The 16,846-nt window shown below is 36.1% G+C and overlaps 2 protein-coding genes and 1 long non-coding RNA gene across 8 annotated transcripts; 2 read left to right on the top strand and 1 right to left on the bottom strand.

The window, feature by feature from the left end:
* Window positions 1-1,696: 1,696 nt before the first annotated feature.
* Window positions 1,697-3,310, bottom strand: LOC148867182 (uncharacterized). Its single transcript, XR_016109767.1, has 2 exons — window positions 2,560-3,310; window positions 1,697-2,232 (listed from the first exon to the last, which is right to left on the bottom strand). It is a non-coding gene; the product is annotated as an uncharacterized LOC148867182 (long non-coding RNA).
* Window positions 1,871-4,368, top strand: LOC148867181 (uncharacterized). 3 transcript variants are annotated; one of them, XM_088977389.1, is made up of 5 exons: window positions 1,871-2,125; window positions 2,597-2,670; window positions 2,749-3,158; window positions 3,243-3,344; window positions 4,231-4,368. In XM_088977389.1, the coding sequence occupies exons 1-4, from the start codon at window positions 2,012-2,014 to the stop codon at window positions 3,332-3,334; spliced, it is 690 nt and encodes a 229-aa protein (XP_088833515.1). In that variant the 5' UTR covers window positions 1,871-2,011; the 3' UTR covers window positions 3,335-3,344; window positions 4,231-4,368. The 3 variants fall into 3 exon arrangements, 2 of the variants coding, with proteins under 2 accessions (XP_088833515.1, XP_088833514.1); XM_088977388.1 differs by having other exon boundaries at window positions 2,594-2,670; XR_016109766.1 differs by having other exon boundaries at window positions 2,749-3,344.
* EMB1895 (ARM repeat superfamily protein) lies at window positions 4,152-16,423 on the top strand. Of its 4 annotated transcripts, none has more exons than XM_088977385.1 (8): window positions 4,152-4,439; window positions 6,488-6,930; window positions 7,683-7,868; window positions 9,382-9,489; window positions 11,133-11,336; window positions 11,420-13,305; window positions 14,840-14,892; window positions 15,011-16,423. In XM_088977385.1, exons 1-8 carry the CDS (start codon window positions 4,364-4,366, stop codon window positions 15,061-15,063), a joined length of 3,009 nt encoding a protein of 1,002 aa, XP_088833511.1. In that variant the 5' UTR covers window positions 4,152-4,363; the 3' UTR covers window positions 15,064-16,423. The 4 variants fall into 4 exon arrangements, with proteins under 4 accessions (XP_088833511.1, XP_088833510.1, XP_088833509.1 ...); XM_088977384.1 differs by adding an exon at window positions 5,447-5,526 and having other exon boundaries at window positions 14,840-16,423; XM_088977383.1 differs by having other exon boundaries at window positions 14,840-16,423.
* Window positions 16,424-16,846: the final 423 nt, after the last annotated feature.

The following is a 16,846-nucleotide window of genomic DNA, read 5'->3' as shown; positions in this document are numbered from 1 at the left end:
AAAAGAAAAAAAAATGAAGGATATTGACAAGAAAATATAATGCCCCTAATTTATACATCCAAACGATGAGAAGTATTTAAATTTTAAAATTAATGCTACAATTTCTGTGAACAGGGAACACAGGTTTTATAATTAAGGCCTCATTCATTTTCTCTGCCTTTCTCAAACAAGACCATGCACAAATTTTGGAGAACAAATAATTAATATCCCATGAACACCACCCTAGACTATGTCGTTTCTCTTCTAAGTTCCACCAAAACCTCCATTGACACTTGTCAATATCCTCCATTTTTTTTTTGGAAACTGATTCAAATACATATTAACACCATTCTACCAGCTTCACCCAAACAATTAGCTCTCCCTCCACAACTTCTTAACCGAGCGCGAATCCTAACCCAGCTTCACCCATTGATGACAAACACTCCACAAGACATTCATGTCTAGGTTCTTCAAATTAAAGAATGCAATCTGGCCCAAGGATAAAGATAAGTAACTAATATGATATGAGATATTTAATTTATATAAAATAGAAAATTAATTAGATACAAATCCAATAAATTACAAAATGAGAAAAAAGCATGAATACAACTCAAAAAATAAGATTCGAATTCCCAACTATTTGAGGTTGACATAAGTAAAGAAAGATCAAAATTGTAGATGAGAAAGGGAAAAATAAATGTATTAATCCAACCTCCATTGTGATAGTCAAAGATATCTTAGATTTAGATGAAGTATGGTATAATGCTTGTGATGATTATAAATAAAAAGTTGGTTTAATAGTAAGAGGAGCATATTATAATAAGTATATAAAAATGACAACACAAAATTTACATGAATTTCAAACAATGTAAACAATGTTACCAAGACCCATTTAAACTTTTCAAATATGCTTCATATAAATATATATGCTCAAAATGAACATGTTAGACAACACTAAAAGAAAAACTATAGTCACTTAATTAATTAAGGACATAGCTGATTGCCCAGTTGTTGAACTTGTCAAGCTTTAAAGATAAATAAGAATTGCGAATAATAAAATATGTAAATAACCACATTATTAATTAACAAAAGAATATATATACTAACAAGACTTTATTCAACAGGCAACTTTATGTTGTTGACTATTTGATAAAAAGTACAATAGTTAAATGGAAAAGTAACTCTATGTTGTTGACAAGAGAATCAACTCGACAGGCAACTTTATTCGGCAAGGTTATGTTACAAATCACAAACATCTTGGACATGGATTTGATGAAGGGGAGCGCTCAAACCTTCCTTTCTTAATGTGCATATTTCCACTTTAGAAGTTCTTTTTCTTAATGATATTCTCTAATCAGAAGATACAGCCTACCCACATGCTGGGCTGTTTCTGGGAGCCTGATGTGAATGATATCTCATAATGAGTACTGTGGGTAAAATAGTATTTATACCCAATACTTTTTTTATTGAAAAGGCAAATGAGGACCCAAATTAGCTATGGTGTCATGCCGAGAGATTCCGAAAGGTCATATTCAAGTGAGGATGAATTCTGACTATGAATTGATATCAAATGGACACTGTAAAATTCAGAATTCTGCAGTAAGCTGCATAGTACTTTTTTTCTTAAACCAGCTATCTCACACTAACACCAGTAATTGAAGAGACGGCCGTATTGAAGGAAGGTCATACTGTAGCTCATCATGGAAAGCCTGTTTCATTTGCTTGACAACTAGTATTAAAAAGGAACACTAGATCTCTTTCTTGCAAGTACACCCCTCCCTTTTATTCCATTCATGTTTTCTTTCATTATCATGGCAAACAAGAATACATTCCCTTTAGATACTTACTGGAAACAAAGAAAAAGAAGTTGGTGTTGAGCCACATCCATCAATATCACCCAAATGCAGAGCAAAGTTTGGCTATAATTAACAGACCAGAGCCCCACCCATCTCCATCCCTCAAAACTTCTCGAGCTGTTAAGGAATACTGAAATTCGATCTTCTATCATCTGATCGGAGGAGGAGGAGACATCATGAACAGCAGGCATCTGGGAAGTGATTATGGCAACTATTCTCCTTTTGATCATCACTGGTTCTGGACAAGCTCAATTCGCCGAACCATTGAATTCAACGTCGCTAGCGCTGCAGTAAGTATTACTTTGCCGGCTCCCATTCATGCCGCATGACCTACTTGAAGGTTTAATTAGCATTATCATTCTTGTTGTCAACTTTTTCATCAATCTGTGACACCATTCTGTTGACATACAATTAATTAACCACTTGTGCTTAGTTTCATCCAATTACGTCATTAATGCCCTACCTTGATGAAAGATTTAAACATTTACAATGCTAGCTTGGGGTTAGGGATGAACCAATAAGCGATCTTTGAATTAATTACAAGATACACATTGAATTATATTGTATGGTAATGGTAGGAAATATATATCAAACATCTGGTATCCATCAAGGCAGCTGGTTAAATATAATATAATGCAGATTAAAAGGAACAATATTGTATACAACAAAGAATGAATAATCAGAAACCCAACGATGAGGGTGTCTGGAAAGGAAGGATTCTTACTTATTTTGATGTGTACATCTTATTATCTGGCCAGCAGGAAGAAAGTAGAGGAGAACTGGGTCGGTGGCCGTCTGATCAGGAGAGGCTGAGAATCAGACATCGTTTTATAGGGTAATAACTTTGCTTCATCATCTCATCCATTATTTGGTTTAACCATTTGATGATCGATCTTTGGCTTTTGCATGCCAGATATCATCCGAGGCAATCCCTTTCCCCCATACCAATTGATCATCTTCTCAGTAATGAGATGGCGCAAGGGGTGAACACTCAGCTCGTTCCACAGTCCCAGCGGATGAGGATCATGGACGAGCGGAGCCTGCAAACCCCTCCACAAGAGTACTCCAGACTGACCCAAGAAGAGCAAAAGAAGGTTGTAGAGAAGCTGAGAAAGGAGGTTTACAATCCACCCAGGAAAACAAAACCACAGCTTTACTACAGAAACAAGAGTAGCATCAGCACCGAGCTCGAGGAAGAAGACGGCGAAGCCAAGGGTTGTTCAATTTGCTTAGAAGACTTTGTTCTCCATGAGCAAGTCCTGATCACTCCATGCAATCACATGTTCCATGGAGACTGCATCCTCCCATGGGTGAAGAGCCAAGGTCAGTGTCCTGTGTGTAGATTGAAATTCCGGCGCCGGCCACCAATGATCCCATTGGAGCTAATCAATTGTTTGCACTGATAAGGACCATGGAAGAGGCCTTGGACTGGCCACTGGGTGGGCATCCTCACTGATATAAAATTGCAGATCACTGAAGGAGACGATGATATTCCCTGAACATATTCAGGTAACGTAGACTGCACTGCACCAGGCGGTCCAGGCCTGGGCTACGCCTTTTGGTTCATGCGGTAAACCTGAATTTACCGTGGCCCATCTCAATCCCAGCCTATGTGTAAGGGTGTCAATGGATCGATTTTGGATTGAACCCCGTCCAGTCCAAAATCAATTTGGATGGATTAATTGCACGGACCAATAAGACATAATGGATTGGACCAATCCGGTCCAAAATATTTATTAGATTCGTTTGGACCTGGTCCGTCTGTAATAAATTTATATTGAATAGGATGGGATTAAGCCAAGATCTGGTCCATTTATGCAAGGTAAGAATATATGTGTCAATGGATCGGATTTGGGTTGAAACCAATCTAAATCAAAATAAATTTGAACAGATTGGACAATTCAGACATTAAATTGGACTGGTTCAAAACATTCATTGGATTGGATTAAACCTGGTCCATTTATAATGGACTCACATTGACTGGATCGGATTGGACCAAATCCAGTCCATTTATAATGGCCCAGTTTGTTTGCAATTTGCAAAGCACATTCATTTGCATTGGTGCAAAAAAATAGGAGTACAAATGGGTGGTATGCAAATTCTAATTTATTTTTTTGCAGTATAAATGAAGTAAAATAAAGGGTTCTTTTTTTCACTTTTTGCAGTATAAAAGTTCTGAGGGGAACAAGCCATAAATTTCTCTAAAATAAAAACCCAAACAAGTTTAAGTAAATCGGAATTTACATTCTTAAAATGAAATTGCATTGCAAACAAATTGGTTGTCCTTTAAAAACATGTTCGTTCGGTTCATTTGGAGGGAGTTCCCACTCGAGTTTCCATGAGTTGAGTGAGTTGGAGACTGATTTACAAGTTCCATAACTAGAACCTGTATCAGGTACCTTCTGGCTCTGCCATCTGCCTCTCTAACCAGTTGGCTGTTGGGGGGAGGAGTCTCATAACAGAGAAAAACCAGAACTAGGGTTCAGAAAGCACAACCAAGAGATAAGGACTTGCTCCCTGGGGGAGTAATGGAAAAGGTCTCCGCGGCTTGCGCCATGGAGTGGAGTATTGAGCTCGAGAAAGGGCTCCGGTCGAATAAACCCGGTCAGCAATCTCATAATCCCTCGTTCTTCATGCTTTGTTGCAATTGTTGCTTTTATTTCGATAAATCACTGTCAATATCAATTTCAAAATTTAGTTTCGATTTATTTGTAACTTTGCGCATATTATTTATACATTTCTGTTTGGAATGATCCTCTGAGAAGTGCTTCGGTAGGATTAAATTGGTTTGCTTATGGGGTTGATTGTCTTGGCTCTTCTGGTTTTGTATGTGGTTTGGACCTTAATTCATGAACGGCGTTTGGCCTCCCATTTTTCCAAGGTTGTTAACTAGTGACTTTTTTGCTTATTATTAAGAGACTAAAATTTCCCCTGGTCGAATCTCAGTGAAAATTCTCACAATGCACATTCGCAGTCTTACATCATAAAAAACTATGATATTGTCTGGACCCAGATGTTAAAATGGAAGTTAATGTAGGAATTTCAATTAGACTACCTCCCTTAAGGATTTCAAAAAGGCAATTCCTTTCTCTAAGGGTATCAAATCCACTAAAATATGTGGAATTCATCCCTCTATAATCTACACATTTCTGGATTCTGCACCTCATTAACAAGCATAGAAATGGAAATGAATTTTATCAGAGTTAAATGGATCAAAATATCAATACACCCAAATACCCAACATATCGATATCACCGATACTCAATATCTTTATCTTTTTACTTTTTTTTTTTTTTATAAGCATTAAAGGGATATCAATCATCATCCCAAAGTTTTAAAACTTGTAATGCTTAATTATATTAGTATATCCATGCGTATCTGGGTGTATCGTATCAATATTTTGATCCTTGGGTTTAATTTCGTTTCAACCCTCAAATTCGTTTTGATCCAAATGCAGAATATGAATTTAGAACAGCATAAATTTTGTGACTTGTTAGTAAGTGAGGTGAATTTCAGGGCCTGCGCCTCACCTAGGCCTAGGCACTGCCCCTTTAAAAAGGTGTGTGCCTGGTGCACCTGAATTAAGTTTTGTGCTTTTTGTATTTTTTCAGGCATGGTGGATGGGCTGAGGCTCTGCCCTCAGACCCCCGACCAAGTCCCTTGAGGCAAGCCCAAACAAATCCATGTTAAGGTCTTAAATTCTTAACCCATACACAAAAATGCTTTTATAATTTTAATTATAGTTCCTTATCTCTTAAAAATTGATTTATATTAAGAAGAATAAGGCAACAATATTAGCAAAAGGGGGGTTCTACTTCTTTCTAGCTTGCCTTATGGGGCTCAGTACAAAGTGCTCATGGAATTGGAGGAATGCAATTAGGAAAAATAAATAAATAAAGATATTGAAAGTTTTGCATGCTTAGCTGCTTACATTGTTGAGTTCTTGAATATGTTTTATGTGTTATGTTTATTTTTTTACATTTTCACTTTGAATATGTTTTACATGTTATGTTTATGTATTTTAATGAAATAGGCAGTTTAAAAGGTTTTAGCTTTAAATTTAAGTGTGCATTTTTAACTATTTTTTCAATTTTCTGATTTTTTTTATTTTTTTATTTTTTTATTTTTTGAAAATTTTGAAAAAAAATTGTGCCTCGAGTGCAAAAAGGCCCTTACGCTTTTAATACACTGTATTGTGCCTTCTGGGATCTTCAAAATGATCAAACTGCACCTAGGATATTCCTCCTCTGAACTCACATTCTGTTAGAACTTAGAAGGGCCTGAACATCTGATATGTGGACCTTTCTCTAGAATATGTATTGAAGTCTTTTCCTTTGTCAACTAAATAATAAGTTGGTCTTATTGATAACTCTATGTTTCATCTCTTTCATGGGAAACATTTTAATGAAGCTTCTTGCTTCTGTGTATGTTCATGAGCCAAATTTTAATCAGCATTTTTCTCTGCTGGTGTCATGGTCCATTGATACAAATTCCAGCTTCATTTTCTTCTCTTCGTTAGAGTTTCCTCTGATTGTTTATGCCAAGTATCTACAGTTTGTTTTTCTAACATTATGCTTTATGTTTGGTAAATGTGAACTTTGACCATTTGATCTTGCTAATTGTTTTTTCCCTCTTTCTTCATGGCATTCCAGGTCAGCCTATTGAATCTATATTACAGATTGGGCCTAGACTTTCAAGATGGAGTAGGGAGCCTGAACCATCTGGGGTGGTACTAAACATGCTTGGTTTAGTTCCAGGGGAGGATAGGTTATTCTTGAACACTATTCTCCTTCGCCTTGCAGAGACATTTAGGTCTGGAGACAAGCATACTAGGCTCTCTGTTCTAAAGGTCTTTCTCTTAGAGATGAGGCACCGTAAAAAGAAAGGTAGACAATATAACGGGATTCTGGCAAGGCACAGAGTACATAACCACACAGAACTGCTTAAAAGAGTAAAGATAGTTTTTGATACTGGTGATGTTGAATCAAGAGCATTGGCATTATATCTCCTTGGTTGTTGGGCCGACCTTGGGAAGGATAGTGCTCAAATACGCTATATGATACTGTCAAGTATGGGGTCATGCCATGATTTGGAGGTGAAATTTCTTTCTACCATTAATTATGTGCTCTTACATATATTATGAGGATATGTAAATTGTGAAGTAATCATTGAGTATATATACCAACAAATCACCCAAAGTGGTTGGTTGTGTTAAATGATCAGAAGGAATAGTGTGGAATTCAACATAAGCAAATGTTTTACATTTTATCAGGGTATTGCTTTAGGTTGGTTAGTTTGTCCATAACTAGTTCTACATCCATACACTGTCAGTTGTCTTTTCTTCCTTTTGTACTCTTATCCTCTTTTGACTTATTAAAATTTCTCAGGTAAGTTACCAATCAAAAACGAATGGGTAATCCACAAGATTGTTTTTATTGCATGGAGGGTTAGCATTGACCTTAATTGTCCAAGTTAAACAGAATTCCAATTGTTTCTTGCTTAGCAACACCCAACTCTTTCTTGTGTTGTTATGCTTTTGGTAGCCTACCTTATATATCATCTAACAAATAGTTTATCCTGTTTCATGTATGTCATGAATCTACAGCTATGGTTTTGTTTAGATCACCATGCCTTACTGGTTACCCAATGAATTAATTTATATTTTTTCATCTATATCATGAATTTTGCAATTTGAAAATTACACTCTCCTATAATCAACTTACTTTTTCTTTTTTTCTTTTTTATCTCCGAGTTTCTTTTCCTCCTTTCTCCTCATCATCAAAGTGGATGTTATGTAGACTAAGATGACTTAGAGCTGCACTAGAATCTTTTGTCGGAATTTTGCAGGTAAAAGCATCATTATTTGCTGCAGGTTGCTTCTCTGAGTTATCAGAAGACTTTGCAACTATTGTTTTGGAGATGCTGATTAATATGGTGTCCTTATCGAAAACATCCTCTGATATAAGGCTTAGAGGGGCACGTGCCTTTGCTAAAATGGGATACTCTTCTTTACTTTCCTGTAGAGCTTATAAGGTACTGCATTCCTTCTTCTTGCATGTCATATCTAATTAATATATGGCCACTTATGTATCTATTATGTGTGCTATTTCACCAAGTTGTTATGACAAGATAAAGGAAAGTGCATATGTGAAAGACAATAGAGCAATGCTTGCATCATGTGCCTCGTCCTTCATGGAGACCTCAAATCATAAGAGAACAAGTTGTAAACGAGGGTTTGTGAAATACAGGAGTTATTGGGAGGTTATGTCTTGCCCTTTTTTGATTTGAGAGACCCATGACAGACAAGTCCATGAAGTTGGCAACCACCAATACAATATTTTTTGTATTGGAGGTGAAGCAGTGGGATTATGCTAACTAGTGAGAGTTTCAGATCAAGTTGAAAAGCTACCTCCCAAGTGATCCTTCTTTTTTCTTATCTTTTTGTCCATACAAATGTGTTTTCTACTTCGAAGACTGAATGGAACAGAAACTTAGCAAATTTCCAATAAAAAAGGATTGAGCTAGCTAATGGAATTTTCACATTAAGTAGCCAGACCATCTGCCCAGTTTTTTCAAATTTCTTTTCCCCAGAGCTTTGTTTACTTCTGATTTGAGATCAAAGATCAAATTTTTGATGATTTTATGCCCCTCTACCAGTACCATTGTCTCTAAATTGGTTGTTCAGAAGACCTTATGACCATAACCAATATTTGTTAAATCCCTGTGTTCTAAATCCAGACAGAGTGAGGCTGCACCTTGCGCCTCATATTGGGATGCTTGTAACGAACTATTTTTCATTCACATCTAATGAAATCAATTGAATTTTATCTATAAAAAAATAAATAAATCCAGACAGATTTGTCCTTGTAGATACATCCTATTCACAAACAGCTGTAGCCTCCAGAACTCTGGAATTGGATTTGAGGTCACAGTATAGCAATTTAAATGACAAATTTATATTTAAAATATGTTTTCCAATACCGGTATTCTATTACTTGCATTCGAAGCAGATATGTTGTTGGAGGAAATTAGTTTTAAACAGCTGACCTCCTCCTACTGCCAATACCCACTTTGATCAGAACTTTTTCTTTTTTTATGAACAAGTAGTTGCTGTAATATGATTCTAAGAGAGCTGCTGCAGAGGGGGGTTTTCCTTCCACGGTGACAAATTTAGACATTGTTCATTCAACCTAAGGTGGCATTGATAATTGCTGAAATAGGCACTGAAAGCAGAATGTCGAAAAGCTTTCAAATTTAAAATTGCCCCATTCAACATTTCAGTAACTTGTTACCCACTTACTGTTTAATGATGAAATGTGGACATTGGGGTGATTATTTACCCCTAAAAATATTACCATATTACCAATAATACACTGGATTTAAGCTATTCTTGAGTTTGGAATCTTTCCCACATTCTGCTTTTGGCATCGATTTCAACAATTTTCAAACACCACTTGATTTTGGAAAGAGTTGTCACCCTTCATTATTTTTCCATGCTATATTTGTTTGTGTGTATGTGTGTGTGGTTCATGATATGATGTTGCAGACAGGTCGAAAGATGGTACTGGACTCTTCAGATGAAAATTTCATAGTTGTGATGCTAATGTCACTCTCAAAGCTTGCTTCTTACTCAGGAGTGTTGATTTCTGAGCAGGTAGTCATTTTGGTTGTTGAGATCAAATTGCTATTTTTGGCTAATGAATAGCATTAAATTTTCATTAATAATGGACAAAAAGAAGATTTACAGTGTGTATAAAGATAAAAAAGGGAGGAATTACAAAAAGAAACCAGCAAGTAATCTTTACAATCTGGTGAAAAATCAGCTCTGGTGTCTTATTCCTTTGGTATCCATCTAAGAGAAGCTTGAACCTCTCTAACCAAAAACAAAATTCTTATTTCCCTGATTCACAAGGCCATTTTCCATGTGCTCGAAGCTTCACCATGTTCTGTTTAATGTTGTTGCTCAAGACATCAAAACCATTTGCCTTGGGTTCTAGACTTCAGACAGAAGAGCCATGGTTCTGTCTCATTGCTGCTCACCTTTTCCATCTGTCCATAGAAACCAAACTCACGGACCCTTTCTGCCAAATCAGCATCCTTATTTATAAACATTATGAAGAAAATGCAAATAGTACAAAAAATATAGGGGAGTAGAAGACGTGTAGTCAAGGCACTGGGTGTTGTCTATCCAATTAAACCCTTTATACCAAATTGGTTCCCAGATGATTAGGTGAGTTAAACATCATAATTTTCAAGGCATCTAGGCGATAAAAATTTTATAATATAAAAAACTAACTTTTGGCTAGTTTCCTACATTTATATACCATTCAGCATGTATATTAATTGAAAAAAATAGAAATTCTCTTTGTTAAGAACATTAAATTTCCTCTAGTGGCAAATCATCACATCTAAAAGATAAAAATCTTTTACATATATTAATTTCATTATTTTCAAAAATAATACTACTATAATGAATTTAATAAAGCAATTTCATATCAATGAGCAGCTAAAGAAGGTTATTAACTTTATATGATAAATATTCAAGATGGAAAGTAAAATAGAAAAAAAAAACAATGATGGAGTTTCTGTTTTATTTAAATAGAGAGAGAGAGAGTAGAAAAAAAAAACTTTATTATTCTATTCTTTCTTTCCTCTTTCTTTTCTTTCTTTCTTTTTTTCTTTTTCTCTCCTTAAAACCCTTTGATCTTTTAAATTTCAATAGTAAAACATTAAAACAAAGTATAATCGATATATATATATATATATATATATATATATATATATAATAAAATGTATTAACACATACATTAATAAGATACAGCAATATAAATGATAATATGAAAGGCACCCACCCGCCTTGTCATTTTTGTTGCCTAGGCGGGCGCCTAGTTGCTAAAAGTCAAGGCGTTTGGATCTGTTTCTTAAATCATTGTGGTGCATACACAATTAATATTCATTTTTTTTTTATTTTGGATTTGTTTTTGATATTTTAAATATAATTTGTATGATATTTAACTTCTGGTGTCTGGAGTTCCATTTTTAATTCAATCTGATTGTTCTTTTAACTCTGCTGTCTTATTAATACCTTTTATTTCTGATTTATGACTTTGGGATAACATCTAATTATTACATGCGTTATTTAGTGTTCCACCTCATATCCTTTTTTTGGAACAAATATATGGTTTCATCTCCTAGGTTGCTTAAATGTGCCCATGACCGCCTTGTCTACACTATTTGTAACAATGCTTGTTCAGACTTTATTCTGATATATTTTTTTCGTGTTGCTTCTGAGTATAGGTGGACTTGCTTGTGTCATTTCTTGCCCAGAAATCTTGTTTGAATGTGCAAGTCATGGCACTGAGATGTCTTTGTTTTCTCTGCATGAGTGGGGTTTGTCGGCTTCCAATCAGTGGAAGTCTACTCGAAGCTTTGTTCCATTTAGTAGATAAGCCTGACATTCCCCTTGATCTGCAATGTAAAGTCCTACGGATATTACGTAAGGTCATTTTTGTGCAACCAATTACTCTAATCTCTGATTAGTTTTAATTAAACATCTATTCACTGAATTATTGGGGAACCTGCAGATCTTCTGTTCCCTGCCAAATCTGTCTTTTGTGGGCATGGTGGAACTTGGGAAGCTTCTACAGATTGTTGAGAATGCAGCTAAATCTCCAGCCAAATCAAAGATATTCTTGTCCCTCTATCTTCTTGTTGATATATCATCCAAACTTAGGGGGAGAATTGAAATAGCATCTGATGGTGATTATTCCACATATTTTCCATCCCAGGTTATCTCATTAGTTATTGATCAGATTACCTTACTTCTGAAGAAGCATTGTTGGGCTGAAAATGAATTGTGGAAAGAATGCCAACACCTACTCTATTTAACTCTTTCTCTTGTTAAAGAGTATTCAACATTGGGAGCTTTTGTTCTAGACAAGATAAGAGTCTCAGTGGAGTCTCTGTTGAACATGCAAGAAGGGTGCATACACCCAAGGGGACCAAATTCTTCTGCCAATGAGTCTTTTGAGTTTGAAGGCAAAAAACATATGTCCAATGTGTCAAAGCTTGTCCTATGCCTCTACAGGTTTGCAGAGGGTTGTGTTGAAACACTTAATCAAACCAGTGCTATCACTACCCAGGTACTTCACAATGTGAAGCTTCTGGTTATATGCATACAACAAAGCAGTTTATTTGATCCCAATACATTCTCAGTTCATTCACTTTGTTTGCATTATCAAATCATGCAAAGTTGCTTGACAAATGAGGGCAGTGGGACCTCCAACTTTTACAAAGACTTGTATACATGTCAAGATTATTATTGGGTTGAACATGAAAAGCTGACTCTTGAGTTTGCAAAGAAGATGATGGAAATGAATTATACCTGGTCTGCCTACAAACTTGGACAATATGCAGCATGTCAAGGAGTATGGTTTGCTGCTACATTTATATTTAACAAACTAACAAATAAGGTTCAAACAGATTCCAATTTTTACTGGTTGAAATCTTTGGTTTTATTTTCCAGTGCTGAAAGCAACATACTTTTGTTTCTTTTTCCTAAACAAGGTCAAGAATTAGTAAATGGATTTGAGATACATGAATTTGGGGTTGGTGAAGTTGGTGAAGGTATTACCAGCAGCTTGCAGGACTATGGTGATAACCTATCTAAGGCTTGTAGTAATATTTGCTTTTCAGAGGAACTTTTGTCTGGTAATGTCATACTGGGTCGAGCCTTCTATTTTCAAAGATGGTTTTTGTCTCTAAGAGCTAAGGTTCTTCAAACCATTGTAGACTTGTTCAGACTCTTGAGTGCTAATGCTAACCAGGGACACATTGGCAGTAATCAGCAGGCTGAGGGAAGTAATGAGATTATTTCCCCAGGACATGCAGAGTATATCCACTCATTCATGTACTTTGTCACTAGTATTTCTTTCCGTTTGAAGAAGTTAGCACAAGAATTTGATCTTCTTGCCATATCATTCATGGACTTGGATGCTGATAGTTTTAGAACTATTTCTGTGCTTGCACTTAACTGTTCGTTATTGGCCTTTTGTACTGGCTTTATTCCAGCGTTGCCTGGTTATCAGAATTCTACTATTTATGTCTCAAACTCAGAGAAGTTTTCACATTCTTTTCTAATACAAGATTTAGCTGAGCGATTGTGGCATATTGACAATGAGACCATTTCAAACCTGAAGCTGCTTCTGAAAATTACAGGAGAGCCTGAAAAATGTTCCCACTTGCAGTCTAGAACCCAGTTATTGAGGGTTGGCCATCATGAAAGAAATACTCTAAGGGTTTGTAGGTCTGCTGTTTCAGCTGCTCTCCAGCTTGAAGAAAGAACTAAGAGAATGGATAATGAAGGTGGTCTTTTCCAACTTTCGAGAGGCTATTTGAAATTTCTGTCTAACATACTTAAGGAATGGATATGCATTCCTTTTTGGATTCCCAGATTCTTTTTTCAAGTAAGGTACGATGTCGCCGATGTGCATAAAATTAAGCTTCTTGCATTACAATTATTCTTGTAGCTTCACAATTAGAAGTTATTGATCTGGAAGTGGTAAACAGAATTAGGTTATTAGATGCCTGGTAAGGTTTATCGGTGCAGTTAAATGTAAAATGGCTAGGAACTCATACAGTATAATGTTTATTATAATGGTTTTTGAGGGGATTTATAAATTCCTCTTTGAGGTGATTTGCTGGATTTTGTTGTGACAAATTCACATCTTTTTTTTTTTTTATCCTTTCTCCTTCAGAGGGAGGGTGGGGATGGGGGATGTTGGGGAGAAGAAACTAACCAGATCCTTGATCAAACCTTGGTGGGATTAGTCAACGCAAACCACAGAAAGCTAAACAGGCTTGGTTTGTTCTTTCTCTAAGCCTGTCAATGGGTTGGTCAAGTCTGGGCTGGATTAGTGTAGACCTGGTCCTGAACCGTAATAAAAGAGACTACTCCTGATCCTGACACCGTGGGGTCTGTAAGTAACAGACCCAGAAATTATTATTAATGAAGATTATCAGGTCTGACCTAATAAGACCTTATTATAACTGACTGACATCTTGCCCGGTAATCTGACAATATATCTGTTATTCTTTTGTTCTCTCTTCTCAAAATTCTATAAAATTACAATTTTAAACATCTTATATGAAGCTTTTAAAGGTAAACCATATAATATGCTTTGGGTCTTAGGGTATGTTTGGTACCATGGTGTGTTTAGTGTCAAGTTTTGTACTTGAAATATTCCATTGGAAATTGGGAAAGTAAAATGTTTTGGCAAACTATACAATGTATAATAATTTATTGTGATTTTAGACATACAGGTGCCACTAGACACCATGTAAAACACTAAAGTAGAAACACCCCCTGTTGGAGGAAACACCCCAGGCACATAACCCTATGCAACAAATGGTATAAATGTTGGAACTTAAATATACCCAACAAAATACAAATTTTGTACCATAAAGGAAAAATGCCTACATGATACTTCTGTGGAATTTCAAGAACAAATGTTGAGACTCAACACACTACAGCACCATAAACAACTTTAATCAGGTAGAAACTGGTAAAATGTAACCTAATCTATTAATAATCAGGACTGAAAATGCAGACTCAGATTCTGTGTAGTAGGGTATGATCAATTTGGGTCTTGCAGGTCAACCCATACCATTTGACAGACTTATTTTGGTGGTATTATGCATAGATTATAAATAAGGTTGGAGCTAGCCAACTGCAAACCAGAAGAAAACTACTGTATTTGGGACAAGGGTCAGTGGCTTGGTCTTACTAGTCTAACTCGTTAACCATGTTTAATACCTTGTAATTTCAGGGCATGCCCCTTATTTTGACATATTTATAGAACATCTTACTCAACTATTTTCCTCCCACTCAAGATCAGGCATGATTGTTCTATTATTCTCAAGGTTCTAAGCATTCTTATTTCCATTGTAGTGTAACAGAATTTTCATGAAAAGCATTCTGATGTTTTGAAATCTATGCTCTTCAGGCCTTGCATTGGAGCAGAGCTCTTTGCCTCCCATGCCAATAACAGAAACCCAGGTGGATTATCCATCTTTCAGGGTTTCCATCTCTCACTAAACCTCTGTCTCCAGTTGAAAGATGCACACCATGTCCCTTCTTTCCAGCTTTCTAAGTTGTACTGCATTCTTTCCTGTAGGATATCTGATTTCTTACCTATACAAGGTGAAGTCAAGGGACAAACTCAGTTGAGATTTCGAGCTTGGGAAACAGAAGAAATGGTAAGTTTGAATGAACAGCTCCTGCAATATGTCAGGGAAGATATGAATGGGACAGGCAGAAGGCATGAGAGGGAAAGCAAAAATTGTGATGGGTCTATTAGTGCTTGTGTTTGTTTAGAATTCAATGAGAGAGGGCAAGGGTTCTCAACCTGCATGCTTAATGTTTCTGCTTTTCCAGTGGGTTCTTACAAGATCAAGTGGCACGGGTGCTTTATTGACAGTCATGGTTCGTACTGGAGTTTACTCCCTTTGAATACTGGCCCTATGTTTACCGTGAATAAGCCTTCTCTTACTGGTTGATCATTTGCTGAAACTATATGGAGTGTTTAATTACATGGACAGGTGGAGATTAATTATAAACTTTTACTCTTGAACAATAACAGTAATGTGGCCTTGCAAGTCATATTCAAGAAACCTAATTTTTGAAGTAAAGCATTTCATTGTGTGAAAAGAAGGAAATTTGCACTTGTTGGGATTGTTAAGATTAGAACGGGCAGTTTCAAGTTGTGGATATGTTTTTCAATGGAAGTCACTTAGGCTTATATTGACAGGGTTGCTGTTTTCAGAAGTTCACATCCGTGCTGTCACCTAGGAAGTGCGGGAGGAAAGAAACAGATGTAATTTTTTATGGAGAAAAGCTGGCTACTTTGAAGCCTTAATAGGCAGGTTCTTCTTGTAAAATCTTAGCCTAAAAAACTGTTGCATTCCAAGAAGCTTCAATCCTATCTTGGTTGACTTCCTATTGTAAGTCTTCCTCATTCACTGAGAGGATAAAGTTATAATTTAATTGAAATTCTATTCTGGTCCATCCGGTATTGGTGAAGCTTCAATTGGGATTAGGCATCTTCTGGGCTTTTAGTGAACCAGTCAGGCATTCAAATTCTACCAAGGCAGAGGTGGTGGCTTTGCTTACACTTTAAAGACTATTAGCCTTGAGATTTTGGCCCTGCCTCTTCAGCAATTGAACTATGTTTAGAAAATGCCATTTGATGGACTGGAAGGATCTATTAGGATCTTAGAGGCTACCAAGCTGTTGTAATGAATTTAGGTACAGTCTTTCTAACTTTCATTGTTCATATTTTCTGGATGAAAATTCAAAACGGTATGCTCATGTACCAGTGAGGTTAGGGTGCTGGTTGGGTATGGGAGCACTTTGCCTGCTGATGTTCTTAATTGGGGTAGTGCTGCATTGTGAGTTTTGCATAGGATTCACATGACTCATTACTCTTTATAATCTATTTTTTTAGCACTCCAAAAAAAAAGAATATAGTTGAGATGTAATTAATAAAATTAATCTTAATTAAATCAGCTTAATCTCCCAGTTTGGGCAACTCTTCTGCTTCTCCTCCATTAAATACGTCAGGCATTTTAAAAAACCTTGGTTTATGTTTCTTGTATTGTTTTACTTTGGATGCTTTTATTGATATGTTGGATATTTACAAGTTTTTATCATAATTTCAATTTAGAGCTGTAAATTAGAAAATGTTGTTTTTCTTATTTTTCTATTGGTAACTAATTTGTTCAAATGCGGGTAAGGAGAACAATTACAAAACCCTCTCAGAGATGAAATGGGCTAGGTGAAGGGAGTATACAGTAACAAAAAAAAAAAAATAGAGTACATAACAGAGAAAAGTTACCAAATACAATTCAATTTATCTTACTGCATAGAGTAATATGCCCAGTCTCTGTCTCCCTGGGAAAAGTTCCCCTCCTATTCACTGTCTCTCTCACTCCCCACCCCGGGATCTTCTCGG

Source organism: Nelumbo lutea, chromosome 3 (assembly GCF_056320005.1).
Source record: "Nelumbo lutea isolate HS-2025 chromosome 3, American lotus-T2T, whole genome shotgun sequence".
NCBI classification, from domain to species: domain Eukaryota; kingdom Viridiplantae; phylum Streptophyta; class Magnoliopsida; order Proteales; family Nelumbonaceae; genus Nelumbo; species Nelumbo lutea.
Note: the sequence above shows the minus strand (reverse complement) of the source record. Positions and strands in the feature narration are given on the sequence as shown.